Source organism: Salminus brasiliensis, chromosome 1, assembly GCF_030463535.1.
Source record: "Salminus brasiliensis chromosome 1, fSalBra1.hap2, whole genome shotgun sequence".
In the NCBI taxonomy this organism is placed as follows: domain Eukaryota; kingdom Metazoa; phylum Chordata; class Actinopteri; order Characiformes; family Bryconidae; genus Salminus; species Salminus brasiliensis.
The window spans coordinates 93,054,201-93,077,774 of NC_132878.1; the positions used below are offsets into that span (position 1 = coordinate 93,054,201).

At 41.5% G+C, this 23,574-nt stretch overlaps 2 protein-coding genes across 3 annotated transcripts in view; one reads left to right on the top strand and one right to left on the bottom strand.

Annotated features, from left to right (window-relative positions):
• The first annotated feature begins 2,282 nt into the window (after positions 1–2,282).
• LOC140537179 (vitelline membrane outer layer protein 1 homolog) lies at positions 2,283–8,552 on the top strand. Its single transcript, XM_072659499.1, has 4 exons — positions 2,283–2,521; positions 4,268–4,380; positions 6,315–6,645; positions 8,278–8,552. Exons 1-3 carry the CDS (start codon positions 2,303–2,305, stop codon positions 6,622–6,624), a joined length of 642 nt encoding a protein of 213 aa, XP_072515600.1. The 5' UTR covers positions 2,283–2,302; the 3' UTR covers positions 6,625–6,645; positions 8,278–8,552.
• Positions 8,553–14,932: 6,380 nt separating this feature from the next.
• Positions 14,933–23,574, bottom strand: part of rftn1b (raftlin, lipid raft linker 1b) — a 123,300-nt gene continuing 114,658 nt past the window's right edge. For both annotated transcript variants that reach the window (XM_072692439.1, XM_072692438.1), the window contains exon 9: positions 14,933–23,413. In XM_072692439.1, coding sequence (XP_072548540.1) covers positions 22,868–23,413 — 546 coding nt within the window. In that variant the 3' untranslated portion in view covers positions 14,933–22,867. The remainder of the gene's footprint in view (positions 23,414–23,574) is intronic.

Consider the following 23,574-nt stretch of genomic DNA (forward strand, 5'->3'; position numbering starts at 1 on the left):
TTTGAATATATAATTTGATTAATGACTGAGATCAATGATTAATGATTTGCAGTTCTTACTTAAAAGAAGGGTGGACTTGTGCTCAAGGGCTAAATCAACATGTTAATTAAAGTGTAATTGAGCTGCAAAAACCTTTGACAGCACATTTTATTATAAAAAAAAATTGCAGTATTTTTTTTTTGCCTAATGTAAGAACCCTAGAAACTAGGAATTATTAAAATGTAAATTAATAATAATAATAATAAAAGCTTTCTACTGCTGTTTGGTAGTCACTTCAAGGACAAGTAAAACTGTGAATGCTCGATTTCCATTAAATTAGTTGTTGCCCTTGTTTTAGCTTCTGTTCTGCACATTGGCTCTGTAATTGCAGTGCAGTCTTGGTGGATTGACTATGGTTGGGACAAGGGGGGGCAATTAACATCCATCTCTATACTATGGTCCGATAAGGCTGGATTCCATTCTGATGGATATATGATGCAGCCAGTGGCACAGGAAACATTTCACTGGTAGGAGGAGGAGTTATTTCAATTAAATACCTGCTAATTCTGGAAGCTACGCTTACACGGTCTGTAATAATCTGAAGAAGCTCAGAGAAAAGATGATCCAAAGCACTTGCATGAAGAATGTCGGGCATGGACACCTAGGTATTCAATAGCAAATTCAGCTCTGAATCAACATTACTGTATGTTTCTATAATAAAAGCAGCACATCTCTTCTTCAGTCGGCCCAGAGGAAGTTGCTTCTGGAGGTGTACCACTAATAATTCTGAAAAAAAAAAATTGTTTAAATAGATCAAATTTCTTTAAATTGAACCCTATTGTTTTTTTTTTTCAAGGAAGAGATTTCTGACCGTCATTTGACAGTTTTTTTTTTTTTTTACAGTGTGTTTGTGGTCTGCTTTGAGTCCACATCAAGTTTCCAAAATGTCTCTGGCAGATCGAGCTGCTGATGTTGATATTCGTGATGATTGCATGCTTGCATTTGTGAGAGCCACACCGCACAGTAGACTAGTGCACATCCACGCCTGTGTGGACTAAACCTTCCAGGAGGTTGCGGTCATATGAGGGGTTTGCCTAGCCTCTCTGGTCAGCATACAAGCAGCTCTATCTGAGATGGACTTGGAGAACTTGCCTTGACTTCCACAGATCCCCTTAACTTCCGTTTCATAATGCCACGCTGGACAGTGGGACTTAAAAGCTGGAGCTTCGATATCTTAGTGGTTTGTAGTTTTGTAGCACTGTAGGCAATACTTAGCTTCATTTTCAGACCATCTGACAGCTGCTTAGAAGAGCTCATGTTTGAAGGTGTGAGCAGAGAGAATAGTTATTAGCTGATGGTTGCTAATGACCATTAATATGGATCATTTTGTGAATTATTTGTGAGAAAACAATTATAAATTTATTTAATATATATATAAACAAATATAGTACAAACCGGACAAATGCATGAACATACATTTGTTTAATCTCAGTTGTGTTTAATTGTGTTCTGGGCTTTTATTTATTATTATAATACAATTTCTTAGTGCAGGGTCTTCAATGTCCCTTATACCCAGGTTTATTCCAAGTCCACGATCCATCCTTGAGCAAAAACAACACTGTGGGAAAAACAACTGCTGTTCAAACCCCCCCCCCCTTCTTTCTGACCCCTATTGATAGGAGTTAGAGTGAGTGCAGTAAAACATTAGTACCAGGATTGTATAACTATTTAACAGTTAACATATTATTATTATTATTATTCTTATTTAGGTGGAATCCTGTCTGAGGAGTTGAAATTGCAAATAAACAAAATAAATAAACAGCCAAATAATGAAAAAAAAGGATTGATTAATTATATTAGTTAAAATTAATTAATTAAAAGTAATTAATTTGTGCTCATTATTGTTTTTATTATTGAATCTAAATAAATATATTTGACTGAATTCACTGTCTGAAAAACAAACTCACCACCGTCCACAAACACATTTAAAATACGCTTTGCTCTAAATTCTCCCAAATCTTCCAATTTCAAGTAACATTCCCACTGAGTGAGATCTTCCTTCTCAGTTATTTTGAATGAATCTGATCTGGATGAATGTGGCAGTAATTCTCTTTTCTTTAATTGTCTAATTCCCCTTTGATCCAGCGGTCTTCCAATGTAATGTAAAACTGCCCTATAGCAGCTGTGAGTTCTCAGGCTCTGCAGCAGGACTAAAGTCAATGATTAACAGTGATAAGCCTGTGAGGTGACAGAGTGGCGTCTGCGATATAAGCGTGCTGTGCCCACTCCACCTGTCCTGTCCTGTGCGTCCAAAGGCCCAAACATGCCGTTGGTTCCCGTATCAGCCCTGTGGATGCTGTCCCTGGTGGCTTTGGCCCAGGGAGATTCAATGGAGAACTCGTTTGTGGTTCGGGCCGGGACAAGATTCACATCCCGCTCCTACACCTCCATGCTCTCTGTGCCCAACGGGGAACGCTTCGGCCTCTGGTCGTGGCCCGAGATGTGCCCGGAAAACTTCTTCGCTGTGGGATTCAGCCTGAGGGTAATGTCACTGCTAACATATGTATCAGTTAGCAACTAAAAAAATATATTTTGGCAGACAAAGAAGACTTATTTGAACCTATTTTTAATAAAATCCTTTATAATTTAATGGTAAAGATGTAAACACCATCAAGTCACATCAATTCAGAGTGTAAAATGCTTAGTTCTAAAGACATTTACAGATTGGTGGAAAATCAGCAACCAGAAATCTGAAAAGTTAATGACCTTCATTTTTATAAGAGATACCAATTTTTTTGTATATTATTAACAAGTAAACATACAGATCACAGGACATTTGTTTACAAAGCCCGAGATACGCCAAAGTTCTTCACAATAGCTGTTGCATAGAGTTAATCATTACTGTTAGATACCAATAACAGTAGGAATGTCCCCATCCAATCCAGTGGATCAGGATCGAGCCGTCCCAGGCATATTTTAGAGGACCGGGTGTCAGCTATTTTAATCCTAGTCCAGTTCCGAGTCTTTGTTTTAACTACAGTATTCAGAGCTCCGTCTGGTGTCCTTAAGGCGCCATTAACAGACATACCCCAGCCGGCTGCAGCAGCAGTGCGGACGTTCTCAGAAGGTAAATAAAGGAGTTGAGGTTCTGCAGTGTGGAGCTTTTTTCCAGTGGAACCTGAAAACAGACCATAATATCTGACCCTTTATAAAACTCTCACTGAAACGCTCTCACTGTTTTACCAGCGGGAGAACCAGACAACCGCTCACTCGCCTTTCTCTGTTTATAAACCAGCACTGAAGAACCCATTCAGAACCGAGTGGAGGCTAATGCTAATCACACACACACACACACACACACACACACACACACACACACACACACACTCTATAGAAACCCCAATCAGACACATAGCACATTCACCCACTATCACCAGTTATTACACACCAGTAGACCAACAACCACAGATACCAGTCCAGAGTGTGAAGTGATTAGACTGCAGTGTTGTAAAGGAGCTGGGAGCTGATTGGTCAGGGAGGAGATCAGACTGGATTATCAGATATTAAACACTACAAAACAGTGATTTTAAGAAAAGTCTCGACTAAACTAAATCAGTCAGTCCAGAAAGTCTGATTATAGAAACTGATACTGAAAACAGGGATTTTACTGAACAGATTAATCAGCTGCTCATCTGATCTAAACTGTGGGGCTTCATTATTTATACAAACACAAACATCAGATCAGAATTAGCTGATATTCAGAATTAAGAAACTTTGACTGGATCAGGACATCCCTAAATAATAGTAGCATTAATGATAATAGTAGAGTTTCACCCTCAGTCAACAAACGTCGCTATATTCTCATTCATTTGTACAGATCTGCCTCAGTATTTGATGGCATAGTAGGCATAGTTGTTCTGATTTTAGTCTTATTTATCCTGGTCGCTGTACATTCCAGAAGAGAAGTGGCCTGACAAAAAGTAAAATTAATGAGCAAAAAAATGAGAAATTCCATCTATAATATTAGAAAGAGTGTCTTGAACATAGAACCAATAGACATCCATAATAGGACACTCCCAAAACATAAGCTTGTACATACCAACTGTGAAACAGTAAGCTGGGTGTAGCGTATGCTTTATTGTATGAACTTAAAATGAATAATTTGATAAAATCATACATGTATAAATAAAATATCCTGCATAATTAAATGGCTAATGTGTAATCAAAGTCATCCGAAGTAAATAAAATTGATTTCTATGCTATATGCTTTTTTGTTGTTTTTCGGCAGGTTGAGCCCAATCAGTATGCAGGGGACGACACTGCTCTGAATGGAATCCGTCTTTTCTGCAGCCAGAATGGAGACCGAAGCTTCCTCTACACCGTGGAGTCCAACAGTGGATAGTAAGTACAGCTTCCATACAAATATGCAGCTACGCAAACTCTGCTGGACTGAGCTCATACGAACACTACTGGACTTAACCCCTTAACTGTGGACTTACCAATCAGGTGTTAATCTCGAGACTTATTGGACTTATGGCCCACAGCCCGAACTCCTCCCACTTAGCCATTATAAACAACCTTGTACCCTCCACCTCCCCGTCTCCTCCTCTTTTTCACCTTTTCTCTTCTCTTGCGGGGGGCAGGTGGGGGGGGGGGGGGCTTTAGCTTAATGCATTCTCCTAGAAGCATCACTGAGCCCTCTGAGTTCACCTCCCTGTTTCAGTCATTAAAGGTATTAAAGGGACATATTAGCAAAGCATATGTGAAGTGAATTTGTATGATATTATAGTTATGAGACTGAGGAACTGAACTGCAGACCCACATACAGACCCTTTGGGTAAAGCTGAGTGAATGTGGTCTCACAAAGTATCTAGAAGCCCAGCTGCTATTCAAGTGAAGTGCTCATTATATTGATAATCTATTGGCAAAATACTGGCAACATCACTAGCAAGGCTGAGTGTGGAGTTGGACTCGCTGATGGCAGAGTTGGGGAGGAGGATGCTGTCTGAGCTGCATGCCATTATGGATAATGGCTCCCACCCTCTCTACAACACGGTGATGAGACACAGGAGCAGAATTCAGTGCAAGACTCATTCCACCGAAATGCACCACAGAGCGCCACAGGGGGTCATTCCTACCTGTGGCCTTCAAACTCTATAACTCCTCCCTCAGTGTGTGACACTATGGTTCAGCTGTGCAATACTCAGATTATACTGTTCATAATGATTGTAATTACATAATAGTAATGTAATTCAGTTCAATATGTGCAATAACTTATTATTACCAATTATTATCATTACCAATATGCCATTTTACTACATTCATATAATTTATATATGTACATTTTTCAGGTTTTTCTCAATTTTTTCTCCCTTTGTCCTAAATGTATTTTATTTTATAGAGTGTTTATTTATAGAGTGTCTATTTATAGAGTATTTCATTTATAGATTTATAGTGTTTATTCTTACACACACGGTTGCAACTGTAACAGCTACAATTTCCCTCCTGGGATTAATTAAAAGTTATTTTATTAAAGTTAATTAATTTAATTAATTAAAAGTATTTCTGATTCAATGTAATTCAGTTTAATATGTGCAATAATTGTCATATTTTTTTACATATTTATTATTACAGTTATTACCAATATGCCACTTTACTATATTCATATAATTTATAAATGTACATTTTTCAATTATTCTTATACACGGTTGCAACTGTAACAGCTACAATTTCCCTCCTGGGATCAATAAAGTATTTCTGATTCTGAAAATAGATTCAGGCATCCAAAAAGAAGTAACAAATGTCATTATTTCCACAACTTGGACAAATATTTCGACACCATTTTGACCAAATTTATCCAAATGTCCAGGAAATGTCATTTTCAAACAGAAACATGGAGAACAAAGGATTAATGAGATGAAAAAGCTCATGAGCTTTATCATTTTTATGAAATAATGAGCATATAAAATGTCAACTTTTAACGTACAAATGTGCTTTGCTTCTCTGCCACTGCCAGGAATGACGTTCCATAAGTTACCGTTTTAATTTCAGACAAAAGTACGGACAAAACTGAGGCCTCAAAATGGCTATGACTGTTTTTAGCTATGCTAACATACTTCACTGTGTGTTTACAGACAATCTTTTCTGTTTGAGGCTGGACCAACCTGAATCTCACCTCCAGAAAGTTGTAAGAACTGGCAACCCTGTGTTAGCTAAATTAGCCTTGTAGTAGCTCCAGTACAAAGCCAAATCTCAGACGTCTCTGAGATCCGACACCTCAGACTGATCAACTACATTTAGGCTAAATGTTTTTTTAACCGCCTCTTTCCCCTCAGTTTCGGAGACTGGACGGACCCTCAGTGGTGTCCCAGCGGCGTTTTGACCTCCTTCCAGCTGCGGGTGGAGCCTCATCAGGGCATGTTCGGCGACGACACGGCCGCCAACAACATCAAGTTCCGCTGCAGCAGTAACCCCACGCTGGAGGGCCAGGGCATGTCCTGGGGCGAGTACGGCTACTGGAGCACGGAGTGCACAGAGGGGGGTATCTGTGGCATCCAGACCAAAATGGAGCCCTACCAGGGTGCGCTGGACGACTCATCGCTGAACGACGTGCGCTTCCACTGCTGCAGCAACAGCCAACAGTGAACCTGACAGAGTTCTAACTGGGTGAGATACGTCTTATAGCAGGGGTGGGCCATTCCTGTCCTGCACTGTTTTGTGGTTTTCCTGCTTAAGCACACCTGACTCAGCTCACCTGTTAATTGCCAGGTTGAGTGGGTCTGTTAGAGCAGGGAGATCAGCAAACTCTGCAGAGCTCAGTGCCTTTAGAAGCTATATCACAGAAAGCTATTACACAAAATAGTGTATTATTATTAATAGACACAGTTTTGTTTTTATCTTTGAGGGGTTTCCAAAGGTTTTTGGCCTAAAACCTGTTATTGCTTGAATTCATTCATGGTGGAAAGACACATGCAGGGTGTTGTGAGGAAATATAGTCCGAAAGGAGAGCCCGCAGCGGTGGGTCAGCAGTTAGAGCACCAGGCTAATGATGACAGGATGTGGGTTTGATACCTGGGCTCAGCAAGCTGCCTCTATTGGGCCTTTGAACACAGCCCTTCACCCTGCCTGCTCCTTGGGCACTGCTGCGATAGCTATCCACCGCTCCAGGCATGTGTGTTGACTGCACAGATGGACTAAATGGGGCCCTCTTCTCTTGTTTTCACCATTTCCCTTCTATTTTACCATTATCAGCTTATTAAACTTTAAAATCTGAATAATATGAATATGAATAACTCACTTTTTTAGGTGTGTGCGTACTTGTGTGCATACATTTGGGTATCTGTTGTGCCTACATACCCACAAGCTGTGACATTAGACAACCCAGTTCATATCTGTGGGCCTCCTAGGAGAGAAAACATGGGATTCAACAAGCTAACGTAGCCTGGCTTGCTGTGTCACTTGCAGAAGCACATTAGAAGGGTACCACCCCTATCTGACTAGCCCCGTTATCTTGTGAAGAGTCGCAGGGTGTTTACTTTGAAAATGTACCACGTCCAAAACATTTCTGTGTCTAAGAGAGAAGGGAAAGGTGAATTTACTCAGAACTGTGTTTGATATGTAGTGTAATTTCACAGATTTTGACCGGCCCTACGGTCTAACTGCTGCTCATCCCTGCAAATCCCATCAGCACCACAGCCCTCAATGGTCAGAAGTCTGAGAATAGGAAGGCCTTCCCTCATGTGATAGGGCAAGCTCTAACCTGTAGATGGGAATAAACAGTAAACAAACTGAAGGGGGCGGAGCAACAGACTAAAGATCTTACACAGTATTTAATCAGTCTCAGCTGCAGATCATTTGCTGATGTTTTGAGGCTCAACTTTGTGTGTCCTGTTGACCAAACTGAGATGCAAAGGTAAAAAATGTGAGTTAGGAGAACTTTTGGCTGAACTAAGTTGGCCTACTGTCAGCTTGGTCTACATTTTTACAGTGTAGATATCTACAAGTTAACGGCTAAATCAGCTGATATCCGTTGATTCCATCATGTTAGCATGTTCAACAGACTTGGAGCAGATTTCGGGATAAACTTTGGAGGCGTGCAGTTTGTCTTGCCTTCGCCTTTTGAAGATTATAAACAACCATTTAGCTTCATTTGCATAAAACTGTTTTTCAACAATGTGACTTTGAGGGATAATGCGATGAGATCAATGCCAGATAAAGCAGAGCTTGCAGTGTTGTTATTATTTCAAAGACGCTGCAGTATTGCTTTGCTTATCTCTGGGGTTTGTTCTGTTGATTTAGGGGATCAGGCAGTCAACATCACAGCAGCCTGCTCGGGCCCGGCGGACCTTCATCACAGCGGCAGCATTGAACAGCAAACAGCAGCCAGTGTAACGCATGGAGAGCAAAATAAACACTCAGAATGTCACCCTCATCTTTCTGTTGTCACCTTCATATTAATGGGCCTGTAAACTCCATTTACTTATTCACCTAAACGTCCGCTTACGATGTTTGTGTGGGTTTGTGAACCAAAGGCAACGGTAATTCATGTGTAATTACAGTTTACTGTTCTCTGATTTGCTTGAGTTCTGCTTCTTATTATTATTATGTCTGATTGTTGATCTGCTATTCGTCCTGCAGATATCGGCCTGATTGTGTGATTCTGAGCTATTCCCACTAAGCAACATCATGGCAACCAAAAAACTAAAATACCATTGCAATCACCTTCCAATTCTAATCAGCGACAACACTAATCTAAAAAACAACCACCTTGGATACCACAGCAATCACTTAGGAACGCCATAGCAGCCATCTATCAGCACCTTAGCATCCACTTAGCAATATCATTGGAAATTATATTGCTAAATGATCTGGGATACCATAGCAACCACCTAGCAGAACTATAACAACCACCTTTGATACCATAGCAACCAGCTAGCCACACCATAGCAACCAGCTAGCAAACTGCCTGGAATACCATTGCAATCACCTGGCAATACTATTACATTAATGTAGAAAGCATTTAGCAACACCATAGTAACAACTTATAGTAGCACAATAGCAACCACTCAGCAACACCATAGCAACCACTTAGCAGCACTATAACAACCACCTTTGATATCATAGCAACCAGCTAGCCACACCATAGCAACCAGCTAGCAAACTGCCTGGAATATTATTGCGATCGCCTTGCAATAATAATAATATAGCATTAATCTAGAAAGCACAACACCATAGCAACCTCTTAGTAACACAATAGCCACTCAGCAACTATTGCACCTTGCAATGGACACCTTGCAATACTAATCAGCGACAACACTAATCTAAAAAGCAACCACATTGGATACCACAGCAACCACTTAGCAGCCATCTATCAGCACCTTAGCATCCACTTAGCAATATCATAGGAAATTATGTTGCTAAATGATCTGGGATACCATAGCAACCTACTAGCAGCACTATAACAACCACCATTAGATCAGAGAGGATCAGACACAGCAGTGCTGCTGGAGTGTTTAAACACTGTGTCTGTCCACTCACTGTCCACTCACTGTCCACTCTATTAGAGACTCCCACCTAGTTGGTCCACCTTGTAGATAAAGGTAAAGCAGTTTGCTGGTGTTGGTCATCCTCTGGTTCTTCATCAGTGCTCACAGGACGCTGCCCCCCCCACGGGACGCTGCTGTTGGCTTGATATTTCTGGTTGGTGGACTGTTCTCAGTCCAGCAGCAACTCTCATACACTCGAACCTCCAGCACAATACACACTACTAACACACGACCACCATGTCAGTCAGTGTCACTGCAGTGCTGAGAATGACCCACCACCCAAATAACACCTACCTGCTCTATGGTGGTCAGTCCTGTGGGGTCCTGAGCATTGAAGAACTGGGTGAAAGGAGGCCCAACTAGCAAAGTCTCTGCAGAGAAACAGATGGATACAGTTTGTAATACAGTCTAGAACTACACAGTGCTCCTATATGGGAATTGGAGCTGATTTAATGGGCTGCATTCATTCCAAACCAGGGGTGGTCCTAATTTTCTGATATGACTGTGTAGTAGAAAAACTTCCCAGAAGAGTAGCTGAGTGGCTGTTAATCCCCTTGATTCCAGGCGAAACGCTGATGTCCACAAACCTTAGGGTAAACTTTTGGACGTATAGTTTCACTGGCTGTCATCTAGCTCCCGGCGTGACCCCCTCAGGTCATTCCCATTCCTTTGGCAGATAGTGACTCACCATGTAGGGAACTAGGGGTCAACTGAGGACGCGGTATATCGACGCACTGCTGCCTTTCTGCACTTTAGCTGACGAGTGAGTTCAGCCTTCCGTTTAGATCCTAATTACGGAGACAGAGACAGGCAGAGGTAATTAATTTGTGTAGAGTTTGGAGCCTGACAGCACTAGATAAGCAGGCTCGTCGGGAGCAGGACTGCGATTGTGTTAATTAGGGCCTAATGGAGTAGGGGATAGTGAGTTAAGACTGTGTGCACCTTCTGTATTTATGACCTGTGTTTAAAACCACTACCATGCTGCTTTTTGCAGAGATCACAGCTGAAATGGACCCCTTGCTTCATATAAGGTGCAATTAATACAGGAACCAGGACCAACACTGATAACTAGTGGCAAAATAAATAATGCATTATCACCTACAGCACCTGGGCATTGATGCATTGCTGTTGCATAAGAAAGATAAGAGTATTAAGATGTGGGACTACATGGAACAAACATGTGACCCAGATCGGCACCTAAAACCCCAGTCCAGAATTATTTTTTTGCCCAATCATCAGCGCTGCTTGATGGGACGTGTCAGTTTGGTGCACCTACAGCAACAGGCCACTAGATGGCACTTTATCCCTAAGAGAAAGAAAGAATGTGAGATTTGGGCCTCTTCATCACCTATGGACAAAAGTATTGGGACACCTGCTCATTCATTGTTTCTTTGGAAATAAAGAGTATTAAAAAAAGTGTGTCCTGCTTTTGTTGGAGTAACGCTCTCGACTGTCCAGGGAAGAAGGCTTTCTACTAGATTTTGGAGAGGAGCATTGCTGTGAGGGTTTTTTGCATTCAGCAGTGAGGGCGTTTATCAAGTCAGGATGTTGTATGATTATCACCACCCCACCTCATCGTCCCCATCTCCCCAAGCCATCCCAAAAGTACTGGATGGAGCTCCACCACCCATCATTCCAGAGAACCCAGTTCATCCACAGCTCCACAGCTCAATGCCCCCTCTAGCCCACGCCTGGCATTAGGCAGCATGGTGCCACTAGGCTCATGTTTATGATGTTCATCTGCTCCAGAGAGTCCTATTCTATTGGCAGTACATCTCTACACTGACTAGACAAGCTGTGTGTGTGTGTGTGTGTGTGTGTGTGTGTGAACGCATTTGCCCACCGGGGTCAGCAATGAATGCACGTTAAAGCAGCTCAATGCATTCATTAGAAGGGGTGTCCACAAACATTTGGACATAGGGTGTATGTGATCCAAAAGTAGCCACTGAAACGATGAACCAGACAATCGCCTCTTGTTTTCAGCCATAACATTAAAACCACCTGCTTAATATTGTGTAGGTTCCCTTCGTGCCGTCAAAACACCTCTAGGTGTCGAAGCATGGACTCTGCACGATGTCTGAAGGTGTCCCGTGGTGTCTGGCTCCAGAACAATAGCAGCAGATCCTTTCATGATCATGGAAGTTGTGAGGTTGGTGGAGCCTCCATGTGCAGCAATGAGGTATGGGTGCCCATGACCCTGTCACCAGTCGTTCCACTTCCTTGGAGAGCTGTTGGTAGGTTCTGACCGCTGCATACTGGGAACACCCCATTAAACCCACCTGATCGTCTAAACGTTACAATCTGAACCTGGAACTTTTATGGAACCAAAATGGTTCTTCTACGACATTGTGTAAAGAACCCTTTGTAGTACCGCTGTTTTTCTAAGTGTGTAACAGTGGTGTCATGTTCCTCAGTTGTTGTTGTTTTTTTCTTGATAAAGTGACATTTCTCATTCATTATTCAGAGATCTGTTCTCCCCGGGTATCTGAACCATCATTAGAGTTGTCCGCTAATGGCCACAAGATTGATTGGATGTGGTTGTTGTGAGCACATTCTCAGTGCTGTTGTAGTTATAGACTTAAGTCCCTCTGGACTTTCGAAGGAGACCAGCTGTGCCAGAACTGGTCAATCAAGCATAGACCCTTCACAGATGCTCATGGTACGATCGGCTGAGCTGTGAAGAGCAGTTAATGGCTTAAAGGAATGCTTTACGCCGATAGTTAATGAGGCTAACAGCCAGTGAGAGATCGTAAAGACAAGTCTGCATGATGCTAACTGATGTGTTAGCTGTTAGCCAGGTTTCCATTCAGCTGTTCTGTCAAGCTTGGGTACTTTCCCTCTGTTATTCTGTTAACGTCACTGTTGGCTTTTGGTATTTGATAAAATAAAGGTTCGTTCAGTTTCCTCATCAGTCCACTGGTACCTGCTGCCTTTTGTCATGTTTTGCAGCTAAACTGGACGCAAAAACAAAATCACAGGATCAGTCATGTGACCATATTTCATTTCTATTTAGATTATTTATTTAAATGCGTTTCCATCTCAATTTATCAGCAATTTTACTAATTTATCATTTACATCGATCAGCCATAACATTAAAACCACCTACCAACAAAGCAGCTCTGACCAGTTGAGGCATGGACTCCACATAACCTCTGTAGGTGTCCTGTGGTATCTGGCATCAACATGTTGGCAGAAGATCCTTTAGGTCTATTAGCTGTTAGTTGTGACCTGGTTGTCCTTCCTTGGAGCACTTTTGGTAGGTACTGACCACTGCATACTGGGAACACCCCACAAGACCTGCCTGATGTTTTGGAGGTGATCTGACCCAGTCGTCTAGCCATCACAATTTGACTCTTCAACAAAGTGGCTCAGATTCTTATACTTAGACCTGACTGTTCACTGCTGACTAATATGTAGATCCCACCCATTGCAACCAGCCATTGCAACCAGATAACTACTGTTATTTCTAATGGCTAATTTCTTTTTTTAATGTCAAAAATAATCACAGAAATAGATGTAGAAGTACTTGGGTAAATCGGTATTTTGGTATTTGTTGCATTTCACAAAACAGAGATATGACTTTGTTATAAAACATAAATGGCTCAATATTAGCATGCCAAACACATATTGTTCACTGACTGAGTAGGCCGAGATAGCATTGCCTAGCTTTGGTGTAGCTCTATCACTACATTTACATTTACATTTAAGGCATTTAGCAGACGCTCTTCTCCAGAGCGACTTACAAAAGTGCTTTACTATTTACCCAAGAAAAACCTCAGCTACTTTAAATAGACTAAAAATTCAAAGATCCTCTAAGTTTAGACTCTACTAAACACAAGTCAGTAAGGAGACCATAGTACTCTACTATTCGGCAAAATACTCTTTTAGAAGAGGAGGGTCTTCAGTCTGGGTTTGAGGACAGTGAGCGTTGGACTCTACTGTTCGGACACCCAGGAGAAGTTCGTTCCACCACTTCGGTGCAGGACAGAAAAAGCCTGGACGCTCGTCTTCCGTGGATTTTGAGGGATGGCGGGTCGAGCCGAGCCGTACTTGAAGCTGGAAGGGCTCTTGTTGCAGATCTGCTTTTGACCATCACCCTCAAGTATGGAAGGGCTGTCTGGTCCAGTATTGGCTTTGTAGGCCAGAGTCAGGGGTTTGAATCTGACTAGGCTAGCTACTCTAGCTGATGTTAGCTAAGTCTAGAAATTATGAAAACATGCTTCTCTGATATGTTTGGGACAGTTAGACTTTGTGTAGAAGACAACAAGGCATTCGATGTAGGCTATTAGTTAGCTTAGTTAGCTCTGTTAGCTCATTAGCTCTCCTGAAGAAGCATGAAAACCTACCGATTTTCCTCAGATAACTTTGAATTATAAACCAGTTAGTCAGATATATTGGTCTACGTGCTGAGAAATGCCTAACTTGCTAGCATTAGCCTTTTTTAAAACACTGTGATGCTTAGAAAAGCCTTTTTAGTGTGAATTAGTGGTTGTTACTTGTTAGCGACATTAGCCTCGTAGCTGCAGTTCAAAGCTAAAAGGGTAAACTTAAGACATCAAACATCAACATTTTGGGAAACGGGGGAAAAAAATAACGCTTATTAAATTTTTCTCAGGCAACGCGATACATCTACACTCCACACTTTGGTTCCACACTGTAAAAGTATAAGGAACATTCAATATGAATGAGGTTCTTCAATATGAAACTGTGGAGGAACCTCTTATGGTGCTTTAAGGAACTTTTAAGAAAAGGTTTTCAGAAGACAAAGGTTGCTTGAAGGTTGAAGAAGGATCTTAAACCTTTAATGATGCATAAAGGAGATGTCTGAGTGTGAAGAACCTTTAAATTGTTGAAGAATATTAACATTGTGGTGGTTATATAGGGAATATATGTGCTATATAGGGAACCACAAGGGGTTCTTGACATTGCATGCCAACACCTCTATTCAAGCAGTGCTGTCATGTTTCTCAGTTCCCTCAGGACGTATGGAAACCCTGCTAGTGTTAGCATTTTTAACACTGTACTGGTCAGAATAGACTCCATACTTCTCATTTACACCCATCATTTTGGGAGACTACATAATACATCTACACTCCACACTTTAAGGCAAAGCCACAAAAGAACCATGTTTGGTTCCACATCGTTAAAAGTATAAGATCCTTGAGGAACTTTTGAAGGTTCTTCAATTTGAAACTGTGGAGGAACCTCTTAAGGTGCTTTAAGGAAAGGCATTGAATGTTCCTCAAAGCACCTTAAGAGGTTCCTCCACAGTTTCAAATAAAAAAACCTTCAAAAGTTTCTCAGGGATCTTGGAGATCTTGGAGGCATGGGGTTCAGAGAGCTGAACTCAGGGACGCTAGTTCATGAATTAGCATGAGTGAGATTTAACACAAGGACAGGACCACATGTTAGAATAAGCATAGTTAGAATATTTATGTCAGAAGTACTCAAAAGGCAAATCAAATATAAATCATATTTGTAATATACAAATTGTACAGAATACATTAACACACATACACAGTACAGCCCATAAGTAATCGGACAGTCATCGTTTGGGCTCTGTGCTCCAGCATTTTAGGTTAAAGTGAAAGGACTGAGTTTAAAGTCAGCTGTAATTCAGGCAGTTTCGTCTACAATAGGTCAACCAACACATATTTCCAGGGGCCATAATTAATTGGACAAACGAGCATAAAATTGTTATGTATACCTTTGGAATCAATGATTGCGTGACGTCTGAGACTCACAGACATCAACAGATGCTGGGGATTTCCCTGGTGAAACCCTGCCAAGCCTGTAATGCAGCCGGTTTCAGCTTCTCTCTGGTTTTTTAGGGAATTCTTCCTTAAGCTTTTCCTTCAGTAAGTGAAATGCTGCTCAGTGGGGTTCTGGGTCACTGACTGGGTTAGTCAAGAACATTCCACTTTTGGCCTCTGAAAGCATTTCTTTCAGTCTTTGTTCTTCTGCAAGACGAAGCACCATCCACTTTGAGACATTTGGGTGGATCTGAGCAGTTAAGATGCTTACTGTCCACTTCAGAACTGCCCTTTTTCTAATGCTGCTGCCATAGGCGTGTATGTATATGGCAGTACATCCATTCATAAATCCTGGTAACACTGGTAACACTTCATTTCTTTATTTAGATAACATACTGTATAAGCTTTGTAGATGCCTAGCTGGTAATACCTTCAATCTAATCTCTATTCAACTTAATATCCATCACATTCATCTTCATTTCCTTAACCTTACAGCTCCAGATCTGGCCTTTGAGTGAGTTGTCACTTACATAGCCACATATAGGAGCTATTATAGCACTAATAAACCATACAGTGTCCTTTTTAACGAGACAGCTGTTGCAGAGTGTGGTAAAGACACAGTGGGAGTTATTCAGTAGGCTATTATTGCACCCATGGGGCACCCATTAGTACCTGCTCTTGCATTATAACGGCATATTTTCAGCCCATTCTTCCTTGAAATGTAGATTATCAGTGTTAGTTCTCTAAGGCCTTTTGGCAGAGATATTTGTGCTAGTTAGCTGGTTTGCTAGCTGACATTCAGCTCGTGTTTCTACTGGCTAATCGGTAGACGTTGTTTGACGACTGAGCTTGTTTGGATGGACCCAGACTGAAGAGCATTTGTAAGCTCTGTAAGTTTGATAACCCCTGTCCAAGACATTGTTCTTGACCGGCCTGCGATGAAATGAAGTATCTGTATTCAGTCCATTCCACCATTAATGGGACGAAAGTGTAGAAGCTCACCCTTTAAATATTTAGCCAGTTCAGCTCGTTGTTCTGCCTTCGGCTAAATGCCGACTTGCCAAATGTTTTGTTGCTCTACAGCTTTTCCTGTACAGCTGGTAGGCCACAGCACTGTTCTAGTTCTGCACACAAACTGTTGCACCTGAAAACATTTAGGAGGCGTGTGAAGGCTCACAAAACACAATGACATGAGGATGTATAGCTTTAATGAGGGTCTCCTGGTGCATTTACTAAGTGTCCCACTTTGGCAGAGCTGATCAGTTTACAGGAGTTAGAAGGAGATTATGAGAATTTTGGAATCTGACTTGACTGAATGATAAGTGAGGTGTTCATGAAACAATAAGAAATATTTGCACAAAGAAAATAACTGCCACCCAGTCGTAATGAGGAACATTGACGATTAGCAAAGTTTCCCATGTGCCTTATTGGGACATTCTGAAGTACAGAACTATGCAAAAGTCAGAGATCACATGTAACCTATTTAACATAGACACAAAAGCATCAACTGCTAACTGTAAAATATTTAGAAATCAGATGTTTGAGTGTTCAGAACTCCACCCTCCATCCTCACTTTCAGTGTTTCTCCACAAACATCAGTCTTAGAAGTTCAGGAGATGTTTCTGCTCCTCACTGTCCAAATCATCTCAAACACATTTAATGATGTTGAGGCCTGGGCCCGGAGCTGGTTGTTCTGAGAAGCTCTTATTTCTTTTTATTTGTCTTTCAGACCCACAGTGTTGAGTTTTCTCCACCAGATTTCTGATATTCTCAGATCTGAAACGAGAGTGGAGCTTTGTTTTCTCTGCTCTCTCTCAAAGCTAAACACTCTGAATGCTGTTGGTGGTTTACCAGATTTCTGGTACCAGGTTCAGTGTTGGAAACTCCTATTTGGCCACTGATTATCCTCTGACTTTCCTTTTCCTTCTGTAAGTGGATTATCTTCTTTTCCTAATATCCACAGAAATGTCTCCTGAAAATTCTTTGAAAGTGGTCTCTGACTTTACTGCACGTTCCCTATACTAAAAACTTGTATCTCCCAAATGGCAGCTTTACAGGAGAAGAAAACATCTCAACTGCCAACTTTACATTGACACAATGTAAAGAACAACAGCCAAAGTCAAAAAGTGAAAAACAAGGCTACTGGGAACAGATACTGGGCTACTAAATACACTCTGTCCTCGACTGTGAATAAAAGCTGACTGTCATTGTCTCATATCGAAACCAGTAAGCTGGAGCACAGAGCCAAGACAACACAAATGCATATCACCGTCCAGTTATTTATGGACTACGCTGCATTCGACTAATCCAAACAAACAGGAGATAATGTCTTACAAATGGCTGCGATGAACGACAATCAAAGAAGCGATCGCCAAACTGGCGCCAGAGTTCAGAATGTTTTCAAATATACAACATTATTTGTACTTCACCAGCAGAAAGAAAACAACAACAAAAACAAACAAACAAACAAACAAAAAAACTCAGTACATAATCACACACAGCCCTCCAGTGGTTCTGCCACTTGGAAAGAAAGCAAACAGGGAATGAACTGAAGGAACTGCGAGTTATTACGAGTAATAAGCTCCCTTTCTCTCTGCTGCCGGAGCTTCTGACACATGAAAAGGTTACGTAAAAGGAGCAAAGCGCATATTAGCTGCGTACGCGGCGAGCGGATGCTCTAGAAAGGGGCCGAAAGCTCCATTAGCCGCAGGTTGTCTTGACGGCCATGGATGCGTGGTAAAGGTTACTCAGCGTTATTCAGCAGATGAAGCAGCAGATCCTGTTTCACGCCGCCTTTCACACCCTTGTTTTTTCTGTCTCATTTGGGCAAGAAAGCCGAATCTTCTGTAGTCACCGGCAAACGAGGTCAAGCAGAGGCCTCTGCACCCTACAGATGGAGCCTGCGACCTGACAAGTACACCAGGTGTCTCTCTTCTGAGCCAGGCTCCTTTCAACTGCATCTACAAGTCATTCCTGTCATATCAAAACCTTGCATCTCTTCCATCTCACATTTTCTCACATCTCATCTTTCTTTAATGTATGCTAATGTAATGAGATGTTATTCCCAAGACATTGTGGACCATTGCTAATGGGCAGCTAGAAAGGTCCCACAAAGGGTTGCTTGAACAACGCCATAGAACAGCTGTCTCTGGCTCTGGTTTGAGGGTGAAGAACCTTTTATTTAAAGGTTTAAAGAACATTCAGACTATGCAAGTGTTCTACGCCCATCTAGGTTTTCTTCTGAGAACCTTTAAACTCTACAGACCTCAAAAAAGGTTCCTCAATCCCACATCTCATCTCAAAACAGAAAGTTTTTTGAGGAGTGGTTTCTCAGACCTCATCACGGACCTCCAAGTGGTTCACATTTTTACTCTTGATGTCTTGATGTGTTATAAGTTGGGTTGAAGCAAGAGAAGATTCCCAGTATCTTCTGGGGATCACTGTGGACTGGTTTTGGGAAACAAACCAAAAGTGGGTCTTCTGTTGCATCCCGCAAGAAACACTGTTCGGCACCTTTGTTTTCAGAGTGAGCGTGAACATCACTGAAGAACCACTTTTGGTTTCCTTAAGAAATGCCTGAAAAAGAGATGTGAATGTGAAGAACCTCACAGACAACACAAGTGTTCTACGCCCATCTAGGTTTTCTTCTGAGAACCTTTACAGATGTCAAAAAAGGTTCCTCAAACTCACATCTCATTTGCAGACATTTTTTGAGGAGTGGTTTCTCAGACCTCCTCAGGGACCTCCAAGTCGTTCACATGTTTACTCTGGATGTCTTGATGTGTTATGAGTTGGGTTGAAGCTAAAACAGGATCTTCTGGGGATCACTGTGGACTGGTTTTGGAAACCACTGCTTGAGCAAACCAGAAGTGGTTCTTCTTTTGCATCCTGCAAGAAACACTCAGAGTGAGCGTGAACGTCACTGAAGAACCACTTTTGGTTTCCTTAAGAAATGCCTGAAAAAGAGATACACGAGTGTGAAGAACCTTTCAAAGGTTTAAGGACCCTTCAGACAATGCACACTCTGTGATTTTTAAGAAGGACCATCTGTGGTGCTCAATATTTGGCAACCATGGACAATCCACATTTTTTGCTTCGTTGTGAGTTGAGCTTGGAAAATCCAAACCATCTGAAGGTCCATGAGGGTAATTTTGAGAACCATTGCTTTGGAGAACGTATCTATTGCATCTGGCAGTTTTGTTTTTAACAGTTAAAAACCTATAATAATAATAATAATAAACCATAAACTGAGGACATGTTGGAGGTGATTTTTCATGATATTCCTTGCCCAGTTTGGGAAAAGTTTGGGAACACTCAAATTTTCTTGCCGTAACCTTTGTATTATGTGAGAGACCATAGCTGCAAATGTTTCGTTAGTATAAAAGGGCCATCAGACATCCATCTTTCAAGCTCATGAAATAGCATGGTGCCCTCAAATATATTAAGGAATGCTGCTAGAATGCCGGAGGTGCTGTGTATTATGTATTTTGCACATAGCAAGCTCAACACACAGAGCACACAAACCATTGAAGTAACTCTGCCCTTCTCGTCCAGTTTGGCATCCAGCATCTACAAAGCAACAACGCAAAGACCCTTTAAGGTAGGGCTGACCTCCACAGCACTGTTCTTTTTTTGAGTTTTCTGACGCTTCACACAGGAGTTTGTTCGACATTAAGGAATCTCTTCTGAGAGCTACGGACGTAAACGGTATGACACACAGCCAAACCCACCCGAGCAGGAGAGGCACTGACAGCAGCAGAAAACACAGCGCATAATTAATCACCTGCCAGAAGGCAACAATCATAAGCAACAAAAGAGAAGATTATATCAGCACTTCTTCATTTATCAGTGTTAAGACAGCTGAGAGTGAACAGACGATAAGCTGAATGCCAGTTTGCCATGTGTTTTTTTTGTTTTTTGTTTTTGCTCGGTAAAGAAGAACACTGCAGTCATTATCACGAAGATACTTTAACTCTGCCATCACATTACAATGACAAGCGACCCATGTCCCATCCATTCTAACAAACTACTCAGCAACTAGGAGCAATTAAAATGATAAACACATCAGACACGGCTTTGTAATGACAGACGCAGCCATTCAAAAGTTTGGAATCACTGTTCAAAGATTTTCAAACGGCTTTTACAATAATAAAAACACAATTTGGTTGATAAAAGATAAATGTATAAAATTATTCAAATTTCTCAATTCTTTACAATTTGGCAACGTTTAAGTAATTATATAATAATAATAATAAAGAAAATTAAACCGTTTACATGTGTTTAAACTTAAGAAAAGAACCAAAAATCATTGTAAAATTAATACGTAAGCTGTACAAATATCAGTATTAACATTATAACACAAGTTATATATCATTATAAAGTTGTATGACATCAAATTTAATTCAATGAATCAATAATTTCAGTAAAGTTCTGTCTCTCAAAACATTTAAAATTTGACATAAAACATCAGAAATATCTTTAGGTGTCTTTCTAAAGTTATTATATTGTATAAAACAACCTAAAAAAATGTAATAGGATTCCAAACTTTTAAACGGTAGTGTATGTACCGAAGTTCACTGATCGCAATGCATGAAGCAAAGAGTGAGACGTGAAAACACATTCTTGTGAACCATACTGAGTTGGACCGGATGGTCACTAGTCTTCGTAAAGTCCAGGGTGATGGGCATAGATGGCGAAGAGGGACTGGAGCACTTGGCCTCTGGACGGGGGAAATGCAAAAGCTATTAAAATGTTACATGGGACCTCTTTAGTTATTAGATGTCCAACATTGGTCCAATAAGTCCTTTTGCCCTTGCTTTGAGATCTATCAGACCACACGCAAGAATTACGTTGGACAGTAGGAGCCAGGATAAATCGCCGCGGGGAAACAGCTCCAGCCTACGCTCCACACGCGTTTCATCTGTTATTCCTTTCCTTCCGCCCCACTAAACAACTCTCAGATAAAACATTAGCTTCTTGGCCTGTTTCCTGGACACGGATTAAGCCTAGTCTTGGCCTAATCGACAGCATCACTGGTGATTCTCCATGGAAAATCCTTTTGATTCTGGGGCTTAATCTTTGTCCGGGAAGCCAGCCCGTAAGGTACAGTCAGCATCATGTGAACGCTAAATGTCTTTTCCCTTAGTCGCCTTTGATCGTAATCCCTACAGCTGCAGCTAGCTACGCAATACTGGGGGGTGCCTTCTGGAAACACCACAGCGCTACGTTAAAACACCCCATGACTCTTCTTATGTGACGGTTATTGCAACCCTAACTTTGAGTCAGATAGGTCTTTCCCTGGTTTTGGGATGTCCAATCATCTAGTACCAGTCAAATGTATGGATACCACAATCATTCACCACTTTTTCTCATAGTAGTGAAGATGTTGACTAATCAACTTCATAAGGAGCCACAAGAATTCACCTTCCTTGTCTTTTTGGTGAGATCTTTTACTTTCTTTAATTAAATTCATATCAGGGCGTTAACATTATTTAAGTGTAAGACATATGATGACGTCTGTAATTATGAAATACATACATCTGTGTCTCCAAACATTTAACTGGTACTGTGAATCTCATGACACCATCAGACTATGAAATGAATTATGAATTGAGATGGTCTCCCATTGCTAATTACAAATGAATGAGAGGTCATGACATTCAGCTAATAGGTGTATCCTCATCTCCTGATGAATCCCTTGACACAGGCCAGGTCAAAAAAGGTCAGACCCATTTCGTTCTGAGACTGTGCAAATGGATTCTACTCTGGATGATCTGCTGCTTGCAGGGTAACACTTGTTTTCTGGTAGAGAAGATTAGAGCCTCATTTGTCTGGCATGTTCTTGAGTCATGTTCCAACTTTTTGGTTTCTGTGGACTGAAGGACCCGTGGACGTCTGGGATTTTGACATTCATTACCTCGGCGAGTGAGAAATAAGATAAAAAATAAACAGTCTGTTGCAGAGTCAGCACAGATTGTCTCTGGATTTCTTTCCGGCTGTGGTTGAAAACGTGCTCCGAAAGCTGACAACTCAAATGCAAACACATATTTCTGATGCTATTCCAAAGTAATTCTCCTCAGTGTGCATTTAATACTTTATGCTGGCTGGGAGCGTGACTGAACATATTCATAAATGTAAACAGAAGGACACAACAATATCTTCTTTACTTTACAACAGATTGCCTTTCGCAACAACAGCCACCCTCTCCTCCTGTTATTTAAGCACACTGGATGCACCCACTGCTTACACAGCATATGCTATTTTCAACTGAGGTAAGGTTCACAATAATGGACAGCGCAAGAGTCAGTATATTTCATCAGCCCTGGGCCTCGCTGGGCTTATATATAGTACATCCATGTAATTTTCATATCCAGTGCTTTTACAGATAATAATCTCTGGCCCTAAACCAGAGCTTAGGTAGAGCGGGCGAGTGGGGAGAGTCTGTTTATGGCCCACTGTTATGGTCAGAGTGGGCTATAAGAGGTCACAGGAACAGGTGTTAGGTTGTTTGTAAGATTTCCCCCCTGTTCATACACTGTAATGTCCACATTGCCCCGCCCCCTGCAAGCAGAGGCAAGGCCAATAATGCACTTATTCCAAACTGGCTGAATCGGCCGGATGTTGAGACTCCTCGGCTGCCATTGTGTGCTGTTGGTGGGTTTCCTGCTCTGTCCTATCCACTCCAGATGAGTCTGTTTGTCCTGTTTCTACCTTCGCCTCTGCATTCAGATCACTCTGCTCATGTTCATTTCCCGTCTCTTCGTTTTTAACCACAGTAGTCAAATCTTGCACTTTCCTGCCCTCTGATCCTTTTTGTTTTTCCTCTTCATCTATTTCTTCTCGGTCTATTTCGGCTCCTATCTCTCTCCTGACCTCTCTGTCATTCTCTATCCCTTCCTCGCTCTTCTCCTCAACCTCCACTGCCTCTTTCTCTCTGTTCCTGCCCTCGGTTTTCCCTTTGTTCTTGTTCGTGTCCTTCGTGTTATCCTCTTCAGCTGCATCATTCCCCACCCTGTCCTGGACCTTCGACGAGTCGTCCAGTTCTTTCTCGGCGGCTGCGCCTTTCTTCTTCTTGTTCTTCGGCACGTCTTTGATGGAGTTCTTGGTTGCCTTGTTTCGCGTTCTGAAGATGAGTTTCTGAAACACAAGGGTGGGTTTATAGAGCCCGTTTCATTTATGCAAATCAAGGACATTGCTAATGAGTTTTTATTCAGAACAATAAAAAAAGAGGTGGTTCAAACTGATGTGGGGAACGAATGTAGAAAATATCAAGGGACTGCAATTGCATCCTCAGGGAC